This window comes from Haliotis asinina, chromosome 8 (assembly GCF_037392515.1).
Source record: "Haliotis asinina isolate JCU_RB_2024 chromosome 8, JCU_Hal_asi_v2, whole genome shotgun sequence".
In the NCBI taxonomy this organism is placed as follows: domain Eukaryota; kingdom Metazoa; phylum Mollusca; class Gastropoda; order Lepetellida; family Haliotidae; genus Haliotis; species Haliotis asinina.
Window position 1 is genome coordinate 48,629,776 of NC_090287.1, and position 15,377 is coordinate 48,645,152.

The 15,377-nt window shown below is 40.7% G+C and overlaps 2 protein-coding genes across 2 annotated transcripts in view; both read left to right on the plus strand.

Moving 5' to 3' along the window:
- The window catches only part of LOC137295284 (mucin-5AC-like), a 70,096-nt gene that overhangs the window by 40,727 nt on the left and 13,992 nt on the right, over nucleotides 1-15,377 (plus strand). The gene's annotated exons all lie outside the window — the stretch shown is intronic.
- On the plus strand, nucleotides 9,083-11,231 carry LOC137294242 (uncharacterized). The gene is made up of 3 exons (XM_067825239.1): nucleotides 9,083-9,590; nucleotides 10,011-10,205; nucleotides 10,978-11,231. Exons 1-3 carry the CDS (start codon nucleotides 9,083-9,085, stop codon nucleotides 11,229-11,231), a joined length of 957 nt encoding a protein of 318 aa, XP_067681340.1.

Below are 15,377 nucleotides of genomic sequence, written 5' to 3' on the forward strand. Positions count from 1 at the left end.
CTTTGTGAATTATCAGATAAACTTGCCACGATATCTACCGAACGTTTACCTGAATTTAATACACGTGTTCCAAATGGTGGTTCACAATGTCTAAGACTTACTGCTCACGCATGCCACCAGAGGAGACCGCAAGGTGACCGACCCTATCAAGATAAATACGATATGTATGAAACTCGTTCTACACATAATTTCAACATAGTCACTCTTGAGTAATACACACTTGATCCAATGTTTCTCAAACATGTGTAGCCCATCCACGTGACCGTAAAGAGGGCATCAGGGCAGTAATAACGTGCTTATTTGCCTCACATTTGTGGCCTCGAAGCTAAGACGTAAAAGGTCTAGATGGGGCTAGATCTGGAGACTAGGCTGGACGGTAGGAGGGCCCTAAAGCCACAGTCTTGGGCAGGCTGACTGCACCTTGAGCAGTGTCCACTGGAGCATGCTCTTGAAGCAGCCAGACTCCTCAACGAAGCTCACCTCTGCGTTTTACCTTGCGTTACCAGTTCATCTGCACAGCATGCACCCTTCTCAGAAAAGGCAGGCCATGAGCATGCCCGTAGAAGGAATTGTTTTGAACTTTTTGGGTGTCGGTGGTCCCTTTGTCTCAGGACCAGAATGAATAACCCAGGTTTCACCCTGCGTTACCAGATGAGCCAGAAATAGCATATAAAATGGGGATCTACCCAAGAGTCACCATGAAGGTGTTGGCTAACCTTGGCTCTTTACCGTTTTGGTTCCCCTGGTAACATTCTGGGCGACCAAGGAGCTGACATCTTACTCGTGATATAATGTTGATGCATAATCTCTACTGACGGTTTACTAATGTCACATGCTGTATAGCTAACTGTCTCATAGCCTGTCACACGCCAGCCCTGCATTATTGTGCTAAGAACATAAGAACACCATTGACTTTATCTTCGGTGGTGATCACGTGGTTCGCATTCAGTGCTTTGTCTACCCCTTATGATATCAGCACACCACTGGTGTCCTTTACAGTTCTAAGCAGTTTGGCACCCGTGGCGAGCCACCTCCCCGTGGTGGGTGCTGGGTAACGCCAAGAGCTCGCCGACACCCCCGTAGTGGACCCGGGGGGATATTTGGTCCACCAACCCGTTTGCCGTGGGTTGAGGCCCTGTGTTGGTTGAGGGCAATGGGAGCAAGACCACTGTTCCTATTGCTCAACACACCACTTCGGCCCTAACTTCACCTAGACGGGTGGTTGAATGGGCCCGGTTCAACCAATCGGCTGGTCACGCCAAGCCCTGAACATCACTATATGTAATGGTGCACAAAATTTTGACAATTGTACTGTGTGTATTATTAGGTCTTGGTCGATTTTTAAGTCTTATGAATTTCCATTTTACAAATTTATGTTTTTGCCTAGAGTCGTATGCCCAGAAGGCGGTGGCTCATGGGCCAATCTGGTGGAATAATTAAACTTATAATTTTTCTGCTGGAGTATATCATCCGGGTATCCTTGGTGCTGCAAGTCGGAGACCCGCTTGTCATTAGCATTGTCCTTGTGATACTCCGTGGTGGGTGGGGAGCTCGGATGATGAAAATGTATACATTAAAAATGGCTTATGAAACCCCAACTAAGAAAACCAAACGTCCTCTTCTTAAATACAAGCAAAGGCATCGTCAGAGACCGCGATCGACTATTTGCTGAAATGTCAGAACTTGATATTGGGTACGAAATGAAAGATCAAGGTGTGCTCTGCGTCAAACGTTTTTCAACCCGTAAAAACAATGAAACTGTTCCAACCAACACGTATCTGTTCTCCTTTTCATCTCCGATAGCTCCAAAATCATTGAAGGCTGGTTACTGCAACATCAAGGTTGACGTCTACATTCCGAACCCGCTGAGATGTTTTAAATGCCAGAAGTACGGCCATGGTGTAACTACTTGTACATTGTCCGTTGTGTGTGCTCACTGTGGTGAGAAGACACATACAACGGAAGATTGCAAAAGTACCTTTGAAAAATGCACCAACTGTTCAGGAAACCACTCATCTTTTTCGAAAGAGTGTCCGATTTGGAAAGAACACATGGAAATTAACAAGATCAAATTTACCCAAAATATCAGTTTTTCTGATGCCAAAAAACTTGTAAAGAGATCTGAACTTCCAGACAGTTATGCTTCTATAACCAAAACATCAACTGAACCAAGCCATAAAATATCTACTTCTTCCACAAGCTGTCAAACAAATGTGATTCTCCCCAGATTTTCTATCCTACTACACCATCTCAAACTACGGAATCACTTCCAAGTAAGTCACAAAAGCAGTCAGAATCATCTTCTGATCCTAAGCCACCCTCTCAGTCGCGTTCACAATCTCAATCGTCATCTGATACGCAGTCAGTTAGTACAAGCAAAACTAAAATGAAGCATGAGGCCTCAAAAAAACTTAGTGGAAGAGCCCCGAAAGGGTCGGAAAATAAAATTCAGCTATACAACAAATATGGATCTTTGGAGGACATGGACGTGTCTGAAAACCTCCATTCTAGGGCACATAGCTTGTCGCCCTCTAAAAGAGTGCGGGGTAGATCCCCAATAAATCCCCCCAAAAGATAGTTTATTCCAATAATATTGTACAGTGGAACTGCAGAGGATTAAGGACTAATTTACATGAATTACAGCTATTAGTCCAAGATTTTATACCTTCAGCGATATGTCTCCAAGAGACATATTTATAACAAACAGATACATTTAATTTTCGTCATTTTAATTCATATCATTGTTTTTCACCTCCGGGTGATCGGGCCACTGGCGGATCATCCATTCTAGTCAAACAAAACGTTGTTCAAAGCCCTGTTTCACTTAATACTAATACGCAGGCTGTTGCAGTGAGAATTACGTTACATGTAGCGTTTACGCTATGCTCTCTTTATATTTCGCCATCTTCGACGTTTGCCAGAACTGATCTTCAAGCTCCATATGATCAGCTCCCGAAGCCCTGTATTATAATGGGAGATTTAAATGGGCACAACCCACTCTGGGGTAGTGTAACTACAAACACTAAAGGGAAATTGTTGGAGGACTTTTGTTCTGATAATGATTTATGTATTTATAATGATGGTTCCAACACATATTTACACCCTGGTACAGGGACTTATTCTGCTCTTGACTTATCATTGACAACTTCAGAACGACTAAATGAATTCGAATGGTCAGTCCACGATGACCTCTGTGGAAGTGACCATTTTCCTACTATGTTAAAAGCTGTAACTCCATCCGATGTTCCTCCATCATCAAGACGAAATTTTGAAAAGGCTAACTGGGCTTTATATGAAACACTGTGTGCTGAAAAACTTAAACCTGAACGTTTTATTGACGTTCCCGATGCTATTAAATGCTTTTCTGATGAACTGAATTCCATAGCTGATGAGTGTATACCAAAGTCCTCTGTAGTTCCACACATAAGAAAACCATGGTTCAACGATGAGTGTAAACAAGCTAGGAAGGCAAGGAAAAAAGAAGAACATTATTTCCGTCGCCATCCTATGGTGCATAATTTAAATAAATTTAAAATTTTAAATGCTAAAGCACGGCGTACTTTTAAACAGAACAAACGCCAATCTTGGCAAAATTATGTGTCCAAAATAAATTCTCGGACACCCATGTCCAAGGTATGGAACATGGTCCAGAAAATTAAGGGTAAAGGTACTAAATCTACTGTCCATCATCTTAAACATGGCGATCAATTACTTACTGATAAATCAGATATTGCTAATAAACTGGGCGAAACTCTTGCTAAACATTCTTCCTCTTCTAATTATGTACCTAAATTTCAGCAATATCAAAAACAACAAGAAAAGAAAACTATTAATTTCAATTCTGATAACGGGGAAGATTATAACGAAACGTTTTCTATTCATGAACTCCATACTGCTCTTGATCAAGCTCATGACACTGCTACAGGAGCTGATAACATACATTATCAACTCCTGAAGCATTTACCAGAATCCTGTTTAGAGACGCTCTTAGCAATATTTGATGATATTTGGACTTCCGGGAAATTTCCTTCTTCTTGGCGTGACGCCATAGTAGTACCAATACCATCCAATTATCGTCCGATTTCATTAACTAGCTGTGTTTGCAAGACCATGGAACGCATGATAAATAATCGACTTGTTTGGTACTTGGAAACAAATAGCCTTATAACAGATATACAGTGTGGTTTCCGGAAAAACAGGAGTACTGTCGATCACTTAGTGCGTTTAGAATCATTTGTGAAAAACGCACTGATAAATAATCAACATGCTGTGTCTGTCTTTTTTTATCTTGAGAAGGCATATGACACAACCTGGAAATATGGCATTTTAAGAGATTTACATGACTTCGTTTGCCTGAATTTATAGCCAATTTTTTAAATAACAGACAATTCCAGGTCCGTGTGGGTTCAACCCTGTCTGATCATTACAATCAGGATCAGGGTGTTCCACAAGGCAGTATTTTGTCTGTTACTCTTTTTAGCATCAAGATCAACAGTTTATCGCAAGTTTTACATGATTCAATTGATGGATCGTTATTTGTGGATGATTTTAATATTTTTTGTCGTGGTAAAAATATGCATACCATAGAGCGGCAATTGCAGTTGTGTTTAAACAAGATAAATAAATGGTGTCTTGAAAACGGCTTTAAATTTTCTAAATCAAAAACTAACTGCATACATTTTTGTCGTAAATACAAACCACATAAAGACCCTGAACTGTCTCTAGATGGGGCGCCCATTAAAGTTGTGAAGGAAGCCAAGTTCTTGGGTCTTATCTTTGATTCACATTTAACCTTTTTACCACATATTAAATCACTTAAAACTAAATGCCTGAAAGCACTTGACTTGTTGAAAGTTGTTTCAAATTCAAAATGGGGAGGGGATCAAGCTACCCTTCTCCATCTCTATCGATCACTCGTTCGTTCCAAACTCGATTATGGCTCAATCGTCTTTGGTGGAGCCTGCAAAAGCAATCTTAAACTTCTGGATTCTGTCCATCATCAAGGTCTAAGACTTTGTCTTGGATCTTTTAGAACTTCACCTATTGACAGTCTCTACGTTGAGGCTGATGAACCATCTCTTGAGGAGCGCCGTATAAAGTTAGCTTTACAGTACATTACTAAATTATACTCTAATGAATCTAACCCTGCATATAACTGTGTGTTCAATCCCCTTTATGAGGATTTATACAACAAAAAGTCTTCTCTTGTCCCGCCTCTAGGACACAGAATTAAACCATTTATTTCTGCTGCCGGCATTCAGTTGAAAAACATAGCTGCCTCCCGTCTTATTTCTTCTCCTCCTTGACAGTTGGTCAGGCCCCAGGTAGACCTGACATTGACCACATTTAAAAAATCAGAAACTAATGAATTACAATATAAGCAAGAATATAATCAATTAAAACATAAATATAGCAATTATAAATCCTTATTTACAGATGGGTCCAAGGATGGTGGCGCAGTAGCTTGTGCCACTGTCATTGGATCCAGAACAATATCTTCTAGATTACCAGATAATAGTTCTATTTTCACAGCTGAAGCTAACGCCATATTAACAGCTCTTAAATATATTCAAAGACACCCTAAACATAAACAATATATAATCTATTCAGACTCAGACTCATTTATCATGTAAACATCCACTTTTAATTGACATTATTGAATTGTATAATGATCTTGCTACTGGCCAATACGACATCGTCTTTTGTTGGTTACCCAGCCACGTAGGCATTTCTGGTAACACAATGGCTGATCTTGCTGCCAAGGCAGCACTCAACAAATCCGTGACACCACTTCTTATCCCATACTCTGATTACAAAGCTAGCATTAGAACCTACATCCGTGATCTGATGCAGAAGAAGTGGGACACCCAAGTAGGTATGAATAAATTACATGAAATAAAACCGTATATTGGTTACACCTACTTGGGCTGTCAGTCCAGATTTGAAGAGGTTATTTTAAGACGATGTCGTATTGGCCATACACGATATACACATGCATACCTATTGAAAGGTGAGGATCCTCCGTTTTGTATCCCTTGTGATGACAGAGTCACGGTCAAGCATATCCTGTTTGACTGTGTTGAATTCTCCATCACAAGGAATAAGTATTATACAGTTAAAACAATCACGGATCTTTTTACCAGCATTAGGTCTCATTTAATTATTGGTTTTTTAAACTTCATACTACCAAGCTCACGATACTGCTTCTGGAGCTGATGGTATACATTATCAACTTCTGAAGCACTTGCCAGAATCCTGTTTAGAGACACTTTTACATATTTTTGATGACATTTGGACAACTGCAAAATTTCCTCCTTCGTGGCGAGATGCCATAATTGTACCATCCCTAAACCTGGACGTGATCATACTGATCCATCGAATTATAGACCAATTTCACTAACAAGCTGCGTTTGCAAAACCATGGAACGCATGATAAATAATCGACTTGGGGTAACCAGCTCTGCTTGACTGTGTTGAATTCTCCATCACAAGGGAGAAATATTTCAAAGTCAAAACCATCAAGTATCTTTTTAATAGTGTTAGTTCTCATTTACTTATTGGTTTTTTAAAAGAAATTGATTTCATGATTGAATTTTGATTAATAACTGTTGTAGATAGATATATTTTAATGATTGGTAGTGTAACTTAGCAACTGGTATTGTTAATGGCTGTATCCTCAAAGGGGGTTAAAGTATCGTAAAAGTATTGTCCTCCTGAGAGGATACGTAAGTCCCAAAACTTTCACAGTTTAATTTCCGCTTACCCGAGTTTAAACGTAGTATATTTGTTCTTTTAAAAGTTGGCTAAACATTCGTACAATCGCCAGCGGCTGAAGGGATGGTGTAAATCCAACTAGGGTCCATGCAGGTAGCAAAGGTACTGTAAGACCCCATGGACCCTGGTATGGTGATCTACCTTCAGTTGTCGGCGGTCTATAGCCTGTTTTTATATTGTATCGTCCTCTATAGTTGAATTGTTTTAGATTTCATTACTAGTTTTAAATATTTTCCTGTGATAGTCTAGTTGCTTTACTGTCCTTCGTTGACAGATTTTTTACCATTCTCTATTATGTATGACATTAATGGTTCTCGTCACGATATGGCTGAAATATTGCCGATGTGACGTTAAATGTTAACTCACTCACTCACTCACTAACATTCCACACTAGTTTTAATCCCAATTGTGATATTCTAGTTGTTTTACTGTCCGTCGTTGACAGGTTTTTATAGTATCCATATATTTCATTTCAGTATTTAACGTTCTCGTCACGATATGGCTGAGATATTGCCGATGTGACGTTAAATATTAACTCACTCACTCACTCACTCTAAGCAGTTTTGTTGTGTAGGGGAGATCTGTTCATGGTCAGGCCGAAAACTTCTGGGATACCCAGTTATGTGGATTGACGCCAAGATTGGAAAAACAATAATTTTATGTTGGAACATTTGGAAATGAACATTCAAGTCGATGTTGATGAAAATTCTACGTTTTTGTTGTTGTTTTGGTTTGATTTTTTTGTTGTTCTATTTTGTTTGTTTCTTTTGTATTTGCTTTGTTTTGTTTTGTGTTGGTTTGGGGGTTTTTTAATATAAAGACACTGTACACATATAGAACCGATATCTGTTATATATGCAAAGCAAAAATATCCCAAGTAACGTTAAAACCCTGTCATTTGTTTTAGAGAGATAGGCTACTTTTTCAGAAAGAAGATGTTCTTGGTCAGTACAAGTACAGTCTATAGAATTGAGCGATTATTCATGGAGAACACGAACGCTATTTCTTTCATAGGGGTAAAGGCATTCTGAACAAAAAGTTTCTAAAATCGCAATAAACACATAGCAACGTACTCGTAATTGTGTTATAATAGTGGGGCGTCTAAGGCCAGAATTATGTCAAAATTGTGATGATGGTGAATGAATGCAGGCAGTTGCCTATTTATCGTTCATCCAGCCGCTATGAGTCAATGTGTCTTACCTGCTAATGTAGCTCTTGTGGCGGCAAATACAATGTCACAGTTGAAACTGCAAAAAAGCTTGTCACTGCGGAAAAAATCGGCGTACGACCAAATTCGCCAGCTGAATATGCATTGTCACCAATAGTCATGGTGCTGCAGAACCTTTGAAAATGGCATGTTTTACGAATTATAAACGTTTACAGGTCATTCATTAAATCCGTGTTCAGCTGTTTCAAGAAAGATATTTAAGTAACTACACAAACGCACTGTAAAATTGTGTGTGAATAATTGATAATGACGAGTTCTTAAAGGAATAATATTATTTTCCATTGCTAAGAAGTTGGAAAATTATCGGCCTCCTGCAATCCTCCTTAAGATGGACGTATACAGGAGTGGTGTCTTATATACACGGAGAACTATCGGCAATTGGACACCCTCCTCTAGATCCACGTGTACAAGGGTAACTATCGGCAGCGTGATACCCTCCTCCAGATCCACATGTGCAAGAGTGGTGTCTTATTTACAAGGGTAACTATCGGCAGCTTGATACCCTTCTCTGGATCCACGTGTGCAAGAGTGGTGTCTTATTTACAAGGGTAACTATCGGCAGCTTGATACCCTTCTCTGGATCCACGTGTGCAAGAGTGGTGTCTTATTTACAAGGGTAACTATCGGCAGCTTGACACTCTAGTCTAGATCCACGTGTACAAGGGTAACTATCGACAGCTGGACACCCTCCTCTAGGTCCACGTGGACAGGATCGGCGTCTTAAATACAAGGAGAACTATCGGCACCAATCTGAATCTCGACAATTTACCTGAACATCGTTCTATTCAGAAATGGTAATACCTGAAAGCACATGAGAAAAACAAGGCAGTATCTGTATCATACACCCATGGACTCAAACCAGAACCACCCAAGCACAAATGCCCCGTGGAGGCACAGACAATGAAGTGGGGTGTGAATACAAAGTTGTATCCTGTTGTAAAGGTCTGGTCAATCAGATAACATGTAATGTGTCGTGTTCACCATTCATATTCGCCATGGGCTTTTTTGTGTCGTTCATTTAGAGTTGGTTCCTCGCTGAAGGTGCACGGATCTTCAGTTCGTCCCAGCCAACCATATCCAATGCGTCGCTTACTTCTTGTGTGGCTGATAGGCATGACCTTTCTGCCAGAGAGCCAGGAGTTGAAATCTTCAGGTATATCCCTTGGAAATCTATTACAGATACCTTTAAGTAGCGAGGCAGGTTCTCTGAACTCACTCTCAAGCAAAGGTTCTATTTCTAAGCAGTCGTCTAATAATCAACTTTCCAGTGGTTCTGATCCTTACATCGCCATAGCGGAACAAGACGCCCTGAGCAACAACTTTGGCATAGAAAATATTGAGCTTGCATACAGAAACGGCAAGATGATGAGCAAGGCACATTGCATGCAAAATTGTAGCATGGATGACTCTTGCGTAGTGGCGATGTACTGCAATGACAGCCCAGTTGAGGAAAAGTGTGCCAGTCTCCTGACATGCACCATTCTCAGGAGGGAGAAGGGACGGCAATGTCACACGTACATGAAGGCTGGCAGCCCCAGGTACCTGCCACAAGACTACTCCGCCAGTTCCTGTCAGTACGTTAGCATACGTAGGTACTAAAACGTTTCTTCCATATATTGGTCTGTAGCAGATAATATAAGTAAATGACATTGAATGTTTTGTTTGCTGAAAATATGTTACCATGTGATTTTGTAATAACGCTTGTCAATGAACCCCTCAAAATAGAGACAGTCTAAGTAAACGTAGTCTCAGTATTATGCTGGGGTTTGTTAGACTCAGAAGAGGAGTGTAACGAATAATACTGAAACTAAGTTTACTTAGACTGATAATAGAGTAAACCAGAGGCTGTTGAGTTTTGTTATAATAGCAAATAAATCGTAAATAGACGTGATCGGTTTCTTCTTGACGAGAACCTACTGATGATACCTTTGTTAAGTTCTTCATAATGCCGGTGACGAATATCATCGCTCCTTTGCGTTGTTATTTCTAGTACGTTGCTCCTTTACAGATCCGAACTGTCGCAAGCAGCCTCATATCTCCAACACGAACGTTGATCAACATCCAGCACTGGAGGACGGGGTCGTCCGATACCGATATGCATGTGTAGCTGGCTACGAGAATGTTAACAAAGGCTCGGTGTTCGGTGTGTGCGACAAGCAGGGAGACTGGATCTTTCCCTCTCTCACCTGCAGACAGTCTCAGTGTAGGTGCCACATGTCATGTTCAGTAAGAGTATGTATTCTGACTCCGCTTCTATCAGTTACATCGCGTTATTTAGTCGTAAATATTTGATAATGTCCTAAGTCTAAAACTTGATCGTGTAATGAACTAAGTCAGTACATCAAACTCAGATATTTCCAATTGTCTTAGTCTTCATTTGATGGCTTCTGTCAATGCACGGAGCATTAAGACCTACATTACGTGTAAAGTAAGGTATCATGAGATTGGAGGAGCCCCATTTACAAATGCAATGGTTGTCACGGTGTACTGGTAAATATGCCGTTTGGGATTCAGGGTTAGATAACTCAACGCTCAGCAATAGTCCAGCTATATGGTGGCGGTCTGTACATAATCGAGTTTGGACCAGACAATTTAGTAATCAACACCATGCGCATCAGTCTACGGATATGGGGTATGATGACATGTCAACCAAGTAAGCGAGTCTGACCACCTGATAGTTGCCTCTTACGATATGCCTGGGTTACTGAAAATCAATTCTAACCCGGATTTTCCCGGGTGGATTATCCAGTATTATGCAGTGTTACTTATACCATTGTGACCCGGATGTCGCGGTACAATGACGGTATGCATGGTGGCACGTGTTAATAAACAATGGACTCTTTGGTTAAGGGTCGATTATTTATAGGCCGCAGTCTGAAATATTGTTGAGTGTTACTTTGGACGACAATTTCAAACAAAGCTCATCCTATCCTGTAGCGCTTCTACTGTTCTGTATCTACTGTTCCTAATTGCAGCGAAAGGAACCCCCTCTTCAGTAGTCAGCCTAGTCCGGAAAGCCACGGCAGTTGGAGGAAAGCAGGGTGTACAAGGTCCAGTTGAGATTCCACTAGCACGGCCAGACGTGGGTGGGGTGTTCGGTGGTTCGGCAGTTCCAGCCCGACCTCCCATGGCTGCGCCATCACCAACACAAGCACCTGCCTCAGCAACCAAGTCGGCGTTAGAACAGGCTGCACAGCATATCAAATCTAAATTCTTCAGTGATGTGTAAATCTAGACTACTGGGTATGTCTGCATAGCTTGAATTGTCATCATTTCATTGTAAGGCATTGATGTGAGTATCACAATATTTCTTAATAAAGTCAGTAAACTGAATTGAGCAATACGCGGTTTGTTTATTGTTACAATATTCTGGATACTTTGACACAGTTACTGTGCTGAGTACCCAATGTGCATATTTCATTTAACGATGCATGGATGATACTTACGGGCCGTTCATAATTTATGGCTAGAGGTCCATGATGATTTTAAAGGGTTATGATGATTTTAAGGGGTGTGGGTGGTTTGACCCGTTGTTCTGTGGAGGTAGGGTGAAGGTGGGAGGTGTCATCAGTTTTGTAGTGAGGGTGTGGGGTGTGCAGTGTTGTACAAAATTAAATTTGTGCTTTAAAATTGTGCTTTAGAACCATGGGAAGGAGGAGGAGGAGGGGATGTGTGGTGGTAGTTGATTTTGCACATAACATACATGACACAGACCTATTCTGTCCTCTGGAACTCTCTTTGGGGTACGTCATTGATGTGCAAATCTGTTCCGTTCGTACCAGATTGGACTAGTGAATGGTAATGGTCAACAATGACGTCCTACAGTGTGACTCTCCAACCGAAGGGATTTAATGTTAGTCTGAACCTACTGCAGGCGCTGAGTTGACCTTTGTTTTCCTCAATATTTCGGACCATGGATAGATGTTACATGTTGGTGATTGAGTTTAACGATACTTTAAACAGCATTATTACCTATAGGAAGATTAATCTTATTGAACATGAACGCCCTTTGTGATTATAAAGTCGATGAAATGTATACATGATGTGACATGAAACATGTTCAGAGAGAATTTAGGATTCGAAGCCACGGACAAATGTTTTACACACCCAAGTGATACAGCTCTACAGAGCCTTAAATAGACCACTACATTAGGATTTATCTGTCGGCTTTCCTTTATCGAAGACCCAGCTTTATCTCTTGCGTCTTTACACAATCATTCAGGTTCGACTAGTTTGTAACGTTCGTGTTACCGTCCAATAGTGTTCGTTTGTACGCAGTACGCACAATCAAACCAGTGAAGATCTGTGATAGAACTGATCTTCAGCAGCCCTTGCTTGTTGTAAAAGGCAACCAGTGTGATCCAGTGGTCAGGCTCGCTCACGTGGTTGATATGTCACTATATCCCATTTGCGTAGGCCGATGTCCGTGCTGTCGATCACTGTCTGGTCCAGACCCGATTTCTTACCGTCTGTCGCTATGTAGCTGTAATAATTCTAACATTGGCGCTTAACTCTGATTTATATTTGGAGGTATGACCTAAATATATAAGATATTGAAAGGTGTGACACTAAAATGGCGGCCCGGCTCGCCTCGGCTCTTTTTCGGGCTGATGAACGCTTCTGTAGCTTTGATCGTTGAAAAAACTGCACAATTTATACTACGTTGACCTCTGTAAAGTACCTTACCACTTACCTGCTGATTTTATTTCCATTTAAAGCTTTCAAAATTTGTACCGTCCATTCTCGGACGAAGTCAGGACATATGCCCGGAAGAAAATAAATCTCAAGCTACAGACCCGCACCAAACAGTGGCGCGAGTCCATGACTGGATATTATAGATGTACGTTACAATAGGTGAGAATAATAAAAAACGCAATCCAATCAGAGACTCGCTCTGCTCCTCGGTGCTGGTTTGAAACCAAGGAGCCTTTATACCACTACACCATGACAACCATGGCTAATCACTCATTTACTCACTCACACAATCAGATTAGTCACTTGGCCGACACGATGTAGGCGTGTCCCCCACTTCTGTTGAAGCAAACAACACGAAAATCATGAAAAAAGCATGTTATACTACTATTACCACCAGTTGAACATTCCACATTACGACTATATATAATTTTTCTGTAAACGACACAAAAATGAAAGTATGGTGCAGTCGCAACTAAGAACATGATGACTCAGACAGAGCGCTATTGTGAATTTGTTATGTACGCACTTGGGCAGAAACCTTCCAATCAATAAAGAACAACATGTATTGCAATGTATTATAAATTAATGCAGCATATCACAATATGAGAAGCAGGGCATTATCCAGCCCTGTATGAAACATATGAGTGTCTGCTCTGTATTACTGTGACGTAAACGAACATAGTTACATTGGTTTGTGACCTCGTGTTTGATGTACAACTGCATATGACGCGGTTAATTTCAATGTGCATGGTATACAACTATGACTGGTCGAACTGTATGTGTTTGTTGTGTGCTGGACTGAGAGTGTATCTTTGATGGTGGCGATATTTTCTTTTGACATGAAGAATATTTTCGAACGAGGCGAGACGAGTACGTTGGCAACCTTTGCTCTCTCCTCGTTCATATAAGAAGACTGGTCATATTCTCTATGCTGCGCAACCCCATTTGCGCTACAGTTTGCCTTTGCACAAATATACTCGCACAGTTAAATGAATCACACAACAATTTGACTATGGTAATGAGAACGTATTTATACTATCCTGATAATAATACATCTAGTAATTAGTAAATTATAAACCCAAAATAAACACAAGTAAACCACGTGTAGACACAATGTATAGGGCATAATACATAACAGTAATCGTTGGCAAAGCGATGTGCAGTTAGTGGTTTCAATGCTTTGTTTATGGTCGACAGGGGAAATATAGCTCATTGAGACGAACAATGCGTTGACGAAGACAAAGGAATAGTTGAGTTCAAAGTTCTTTAGTTACATGACAAACAATGACACAAGACATAAATGAAGTGACCGGAGTTCCAGCTCAACCCCAGGGCGTTTCCTACAAGCGGCATTATCCTGATCGTGGTGGTCCCTACACACAGTCTGAATACCGGAGTGACTGACAAAATAGACGTGATCATATATACAGTGTTTGACAACAATGTACTGGGGCGACGACTCGGTAACGAACAGATAGAGAAACAATTCCTGGAAGCAGTTGATGTGATGTCAGACATGGCCAAGGAGAGTGACCATGTAGGAAATCAAACCCGCTTCTACGGCGTGACGAGCGACCGCTTCATCCACTCGGCTACCCCACCGCCCCATTATCACCAATTACAACATTTAGAGACGAATGCATAATGTTGTCTTGTCTGTTGGAATCCCGTGTTTAGGAGTTCGGCATTCGTAAAAGTACACGAGAAATGGCTTGTTCCGCCAGGCTGTGTCGCCTGTGTGGCCTAAATCTGTATGACCTGTGTTACGGATCCCTTTACAGGGGACCGGCTGACTGACGCCATGCGGGAGCAGTGGACACCTTAATCAGATCACGAAGTCATGATTCCAGTACTCATGGCACTCCTATGACATATCTATGACACACCTATGACATATCTATGACACACCTATGAGATATCTATGACACACCTATGAGATATCTATGACACACCTATGAGATATCTATGACATACCTATGAGATATCTATGACATACCTATGAGATATCTATGACACACCTATGACATATCTATGACACACCTATGAGATATCTATGACACACCTATGAGATATCTATGACACACCTATGACATATCTATGACACACCTATGAGATATCTATGACACACCTATGAGATATCTATGACACACCTATGACATATCTATGACACACCTATGAGATATCTATGACACACCTATGAGATATCTATGACACACCTATGACATATCTATGACACACCTATGAGATATCTATGACACACCTATGAGATATCTATGACACACCTATGAGATATCTATGACATACCTATGAGATATCTATGACACACCTATGAGATATCTATGACATACCTATGAGATATCTATGACATACCTATGAGATATCTATGACACACCTATGAGATATCTATGACACACCTATGAGATATCTATGACACACCTATGACATATCTATGACACACCTATGAGATATCTATGACACACCTATGAGATATCTATGACACACCTATGAGATATCTATGACATACCTATGAGATATCTATGACATACCTATGAGATATCTATGACACACCTATGAGATATCTATGACATACCTATGAGATATCTATGACACACCTATGACATATCTATGACACACCTATGAGATATCTATGACACACCTATGACATATCTATGACACACCT